This window comes from Syngnathus typhle, linkage group LG5 (assembly GCF_033458585.1).
Source record: "Syngnathus typhle isolate RoL2023-S1 ecotype Sweden linkage group LG5, RoL_Styp_1.0, whole genome shotgun sequence".
NCBI lineage: Eukaryota > Metazoa > Chordata > Actinopteri > Syngnathiformes > Syngnathidae > Syngnathus > Syngnathus typhle.
In genome coordinates, this window is record NC_083742.1 from 12,839,236 (window position 1) to 12,845,841 (window position 6,606).

Consider the following 6,606-nt stretch of genomic DNA (forward strand, 5'->3'; position numbering starts at 1 on the left):
CCAACACACCCCATCCCTCCTCCTGTTCTTCTTCAGTGTGGATTTAAGCTCTGCGGGAATGCACGTCTGACGGACTTCTGCAAAACAGGGATTTTTTACCCCCCCCCCCTTTTATTGGAGGAATTTTCTTTTGGGAGCGCCTCTCTCTGCCGGATGAGAGCAGCTGGTTCCGAGGCACGCCATGTCCCTCTGCCGGACCCAAGCGGACCATGACGCTATGGCATAGCCTGACCACTTGTTTGATTGTGCTGGGAGCCGTGCACGCCGGCCTGTGGCCCCCGGGGGTGCTGCTTGTAGTAGAGGAGAGGCCCCTGGAGAGCCCTCCGCTCCGAATTCGCCTGCCAGCCACCTCTCAGGGCATCAGCAACAGTCAGAAGGACGTGGACGACCAGAGAGACGCTTGTAAGGATGGGCTTGAGAGTCAAACATTTACTGGGAGAATGTTGAGAGTAAAGGGATTGTCACACTCATGTTACTACGGAAAAAAAAAAGTGGGAACGCTGGGAGAAACGTCGGCACAGTGGCACGATCAAACTATTTCAGCCAGAATGCTGCGAGACCAGCATTCACGATATACTATTGCATGTCTAAAATCTTGGGAACGAGAATGCTGAGAGTCGCAAATTCAGATAACCATGGTAGAAATATGGTTGGTAATGTTGAGATAGAAAGGGGAGATGCTGAAAGAAAATTACTCACATGTTCTTGTTCTCTTCAAGATATGATTCCGCCAACAATCTGTTTTTTCTTTAGACATCATGGAGGAGCCTGTCCCAGCGGACTTTGGCAAAGTAGTGGATTTGATCAAGGTGACCGTGAGCAGAATACGAAGCTCACCTACAGGGTCATCCCAGAGTGCGAGGAGCATCAGGTCTCGGCCCAAACGGGAGAGAACGACCGGGTCGAGCCGGAAAAGAAACCCCGGTCTGAAGGGACGGAAAACTCCGGGCTGCGCGCTCCGGCAGGTCCACCTCAACGTGACCGACCTGGGTCTAGGCTACCGCTCGGGCGAGGAGATGATCTTCAGGTACTGCGCGGGACCCTGCAGGAAGTCAGAAACTAATTATGACAAGATTCTCCGCCACCTGGCCCGCCGCGGGAGGTTGCCCACCAAGGACGCGCCCCCGCAGGCCTGCTGTCGCCCGGTGGCGTTTGACGACAACCTGTCCTTTCTGGACGATAACCTGGTCTACCACACGCTCAAGAAGCACTCGGCCAGAAAGTGCGCTTGTGTCTGAACAACTCTAATTTCACAAGGCACATCCTGAACCATGTGTTGGATAACAGTCAACACACTCTCTTGTGTGTCTACAATACAATTCTTTTGACCAAAAGTATCTCCAAATTTTATGTAGTTTTGAAATACAACATTTTTTCCTTTAATGAAAAGCATGTATGCATCTCGATTTGATTTGATTTTTTTCTTGACACATGAAAACCATGCGTCTCCAGATGTCATGTGTAGTCCAGAAAATCCAGAAAAACAAAGACAATATATTTGCACGGAAGTCGTTTACATTTAAGTTTGATTGATTTGTATTGCTCCAAGAACAACATATTTTATTTATCGCTCTAGGCCCTTTTTTTATTGTCATTTTTGATTTAGTCAGAAAGATGAAATTTAGAGATACACTTTTTACTAGACAGCAAGCGTACAGTGTGTATTTATAAAACAATGGATGTATTAACTTATTCATATTTATTTATGTTTTTATAAAACATGTTAATTGGCATTGTTGCATCTTTCTTTGTCCCTAAGGCCTGCTTCCTGACAAAACATCTTTTCGTTCTTTCCAATTAAAGACAGGTAACTCATCCAAAAATCAACAAACTAAAACAAAACATCTCAGATCTGTTGTATTACATATATGGAGAAAAGCATCGTATTTCATTAATTCTCCTGAACTGAGCTATGAAGAAAAGTAAATTCGCTCCTCAACTGGCCTTTGTTAGTGTTCATAGCTGGAACGAACGCATCTTGTTTTCCATAAACAACAACTTCACAATAAACACTCCCACCTGTGGGAACCCTTTGTATAAAACCAAGCTGTGGCTTCATCTCCCCAGAACATGAGTATAATATAAAGCCATTGCTTGATTAAAAAATAAAATCTATCATTTGTTTATGATACAGTATGCTGTAGATGTCACCACTTCAAGAAAATGAAACAAAAACAGCACATTTTTAACCCACGTTGAGGTCTCTGCTATGGGTTCAAACATGAAGAATTTGAACACCATCAGAATTAGAGTGTGACCTCTATTCTGAGAACAAAAAACATCTGAATCCGGCGAGTGACGACTAATGAGTGCGGTATACATTGCTAGAACATTGGCAAGTCATATTTTTTAGGACAAAGAAATTGTCAGATTTTGTCAGTAATGTGCACAAATGTTAATCATGCTTACATACATACATCTTATGACCAAAGGAAAATAATTTTTCACGAGAAAGCATAAAAACTCATTTTGTAAAATAATGATCTGACGTTGCCAAGTTCTATAAATGAAAGGGGGGGGAAAAATTACAAATCAGATTCTTGTGAGAAAAAAAATCTGAAATTTATTTTAAGGACACATCACCCAACCCAAATTTTCATCTAGTGTCAAGACTATTACTACAGGATAGGAACAAGCTCTATTACGCTTCAGTGTGTAAAAGGAGAAGGCAATTAGAGAGAGGATCGTGTCATTAGCGCAATGACTCGCTTGTTCTTTGGTTCAGGGTGTCAAACGAGCTTGTAATGAAGGATCGTATTTCCGTTAGAGAATCACTTGGCCGACAGGTGCTAAAACATATATTTTTTGCCTGGACAGTAAGCCCCCACCCCGCCCGACAAGACAATGTCTTTGTTGTATACTGAAGACATTTGGGTTTCAGATCAAAAGATGAAGATCAGACAAAGCCCAAGCAACGTCATTCCCTCCAGCATGCTTCACAGATGAGCTTGTGTGTTTTGGAACATAAGCAGATCTTTTCTTTTTTTTCTCCATACTTTGGCCTTTCCATCACTTTGGTGGAGGTTTATCTTGGTCTCATCAGTCCATTAAGTTTTGTTCCAAAACCTATGTGGCTTATTTGTGTACTTCTCTGCAAAACCCAATTTGGCTTTCTGATTCTGAGTGGTTTGCGTCTTATGGTATGGCTTGTTTAGTTCTTATTTCTTCTTCAGACAGAAATAAGAACAGAAAGAGGCTGCAGTAAAAGCCTGAGAAAGCATTTCAAATTAAGGATGCATCAGTCTAGTGGAGTCAATGGGACCCAGGCTTGCAGGAAAGGTTATTGCATGCCATCAAATATTGTTACGTCCGTTCCAATACTTTTGCTCTCTGGAAAAGCCGGAAGCTTCGAAAGAATATGTGTGTTCACAGATGTAGTGAGTCACAGTTGCGGTCAAAAAATGCAACCAGATCATCTATGAGGTGTTAGACCGCAATATTAAATATTTAGACGAAACCTAAGAATGGGTTGGACTGGGTGTCGTCCTCACACCTGTGATGCATCATTTGTTTTTCGCTTTTTTTTTTTTTTTTTACATATACTGGTACTTAACTGTTGTTCAAGTGTAAAGGGAAATTAAGTAAAACAATTAAATTAAATTCATTATATAAAACAAAAATCTAATAAATCTAAGAGTAATGTTAAAATATTTTGGGAAAAAAATAGAAAACTAAAATCATTTTTCTTCAAGAGATAAGTATAAATAAGAAAAGGTGTATAATATTCAAAGAATACTAAGATTATTTTTAGTTTAGAAGAAAAAGCTATGACAATAAAGTCATGTTTTTATTATTATTTAATTGTATTGTTTGGCTTGTGAGCTGCTGAACCCTTTCCTGTTAGCTTTTGTTTCTGGTTCTATAGTACTTTTCCTGTGTGCCATCACTTATAAAACTCACTTCTCTAGTTTTCCCAGAACATTCTGTGTTGAACACTTTATACCCAATGTTGTCACGCCGTCGTGTGGGAAAACACAAAATATTATTCAGGAAGATTCGGAACAGCGTCCCCGCAGGCCGGCCAATAAAAGGTGAGAAATGTAATGCACGTGGCATACGCTGTCAGTGCAATGCCGCTGCTGTCGTGCATTCCTCTCATGGTTTCCACATTTGGGAGGTGAGGTACATAGTGGAACTGCTCTAATCTCCTCTGTAAACACTATGTACAATGCACTGTTGTGTGTGTGTGTGTGTGTGTGCGCGTGTGCGTGCGTGTCCCAAGAGGCAAGGCAGACCTCGACTTCCCATTCATCTGCCGTCTGAAGGGAAAAATGGATGTAATCTTCAGAGGCGCTCATCTCCCCCGATGCAAATGTTATTAAGCCAAGGTTGTTTTCTATGAGTATAGTCTTTCACATCTCTTGACCAGCACTTACTATATCTAGATCTGTGGCAAAAGGTTCACATGTTCTGCCTTCCCTAAACACACACTCATACACGTACATACAGATGACATTCACATCGAGGACACTATGTAATGCAACACATAGCGGAGTGACGGTCCATGAGCCAAATGGCAGTAGGAGTGAGAGAACATGCCAAAAGAGCACATACCGCTGATCCACGGGCTCATAAATCTAGTGATGGTCTGCAAACGCTGGAGGCAACGGGTCCTCGGACGACGTCGCCCAAATGTTTTCTCATTTTCATCTGTGGGGAAAACCCACGGTGAGAAATGAAAAAGAGAAGGATGGTCTAAAGTGGGCGGCCAACAAAGACTGTTTTAATGCAATGGGAAGAGAACCTACCCATCATAAACTATCTGGAATCATATTGAGTAAAACAAAAGATACACAGAGATACACCCAAACACACAAGTTTTTGTTGATTGATTTAACTGATTAATAGGATTTATTTTTTGGGGGGGGGGGGAATTTCCATCTTTGTTCTAAAACATGACATTTTTTCAAATTAACTGTGCATAAATGCACAAGCTGGTCTGTAGCAAGTCAGAAAATGATGATCATTGTTTTCCAAAGTAAAAGCAGATGTTTGCAAGTATGTTATTTTGAAAAAGTACGAAGAACTGCTTTCACAGAGGGCAGTGGGAATCTGAGAATATTTACTGTTGAGAGGCTGAAATTCTGAGAAAACAGACAACTTTGAATTAAATAACCATGTAGAGTAGAACCTCATATTTATACTTGTTGAGAATGAGTCAGGAATGTTAAAAAGAAAATTTGCTGTTAATATGTTTTGGCTTCCTTCTTTACTTACACTGCAAATGGCTGGCGACCAGTCCAAGGTGTACCTCGAAGTCAGTTTGGGTGACCTGCAGCACACGTGACCCTAATCACAAAAAGATTGATATAAAAGGATCAATAGATAGATGCATTTAGTATTTACAACTTAGACAGTTTCAAAACATTAAAAACATAACAGAGCATTCTAATCTAGAATTTCATTAGATTGCAGTGTTCCTAATGTTGTGGCCAATGGGTGTGCAAAGTTAGGAACTCTACACACACACACACACACACACACACACTCCAATTCAAAAATGGATAACCATCGAAATTGTCAACCAAATAAAAGAGAAAATTGTGTAAGATTGTAACAATATCTCCTCCTCGGGTATTTATGGGCTGCCAGTTCGTTGTCAGACATCTGTTTCAGCTTCAGGTGGGTGAAGACAGGCTCAAACGAAGCCTACGACTAAAACATAGAATGACTCACGGAGCAAAAACAGAGAGCAAACAGTTCAAACATAACACACTCATAATCTTGCCGCGACCTTTCTTCGTCGACAACCACCTTCGGGTGACCCCTTGCATGACCTTCGTGACCCCCAGCCAGGCAGAGACGGCACGGACAGAAACATGATATATACCAGGACGGATGGTGTCGAGCGCACGCACATACACGCAGACACACACCAGTAGAACTTGTTTCATATTTATTGGTGTATGATAGTAGGAGATGGCGTTAGCTTCTGTGCTCGTAGTAGTAATTGTTGTACAATATACATACAGTAAGTTAAAGGCGAAGTAGTTCAAAAACAGTAGTCTTTTGTTTTTGTAGTGGTAGTAGCAGTAGTTCTGGTTATATTAGAGTATCAATTATGGTTTTAATATGAGTCTACGTCTTATTGGTAAGATATTGTTGGTGTTGTCATATTAGTATGCGTAATAGATGTAAAATTCTCAGTAGATGTTTTAGTCATGGTTGTAAGTAATTGTTGTTCTTGTAGTGCATTGTAAGGATAAAAAAAAAAAAAAAGACCGATAATTTTCTCCCCTCCCCTCCAAGGTATCAGTGAAAGTCTTTACCCAAGGGAAAAAAAAATAAAGATAATAATCCAAGAATAGTCCTGGATGCTTCATGTGCGCTGGGATGCGGCCGGCAGGCGCTCCACAATAGCAGCACATGCTTGCTTTGGCCTTGCATTCATTCACATAAGTGATGCCATATGCTGAGAAGTGAATGCTTTCTCACACAGATTAGCACATCATTGACCTTCATGCCACACCTCAACCTTTTCCAACTTGACAAAGTTAATTTATAAATACAAATCTAGAAGTCATCTGTTCCAGGGTTACACTGAGGCTCTAAACTGTGCAGCTGATATCGTTTCTCGGAAATTGTTGTGGGCATTGTAAGGATGGG

General features: G+C 41.1%; 1 protein-coding gene across 1 annotated transcript; it reads left to right on the top strand.

The window, feature by feature from the left end:
* LOC133154859 (glial cell line-derived neurotrophic factor-like) lies at positions 1–1,733 on the top strand. The gene is made up of 2 exons (XM_061279896.1): positions 1–402; positions 754–1,733. Exons 1-2 carry the CDS (start codon positions 210–212, stop codon positions 1,236–1,238), a joined length of 678 nt encoding a protein of 225 aa, XP_061135880.1. The 5' UTR covers positions 1–209; the 3' UTR covers positions 1,239–1,733.
* The last annotated feature ends 4,873 nt before the right edge of the window (positions 1,734–6,606 follow it).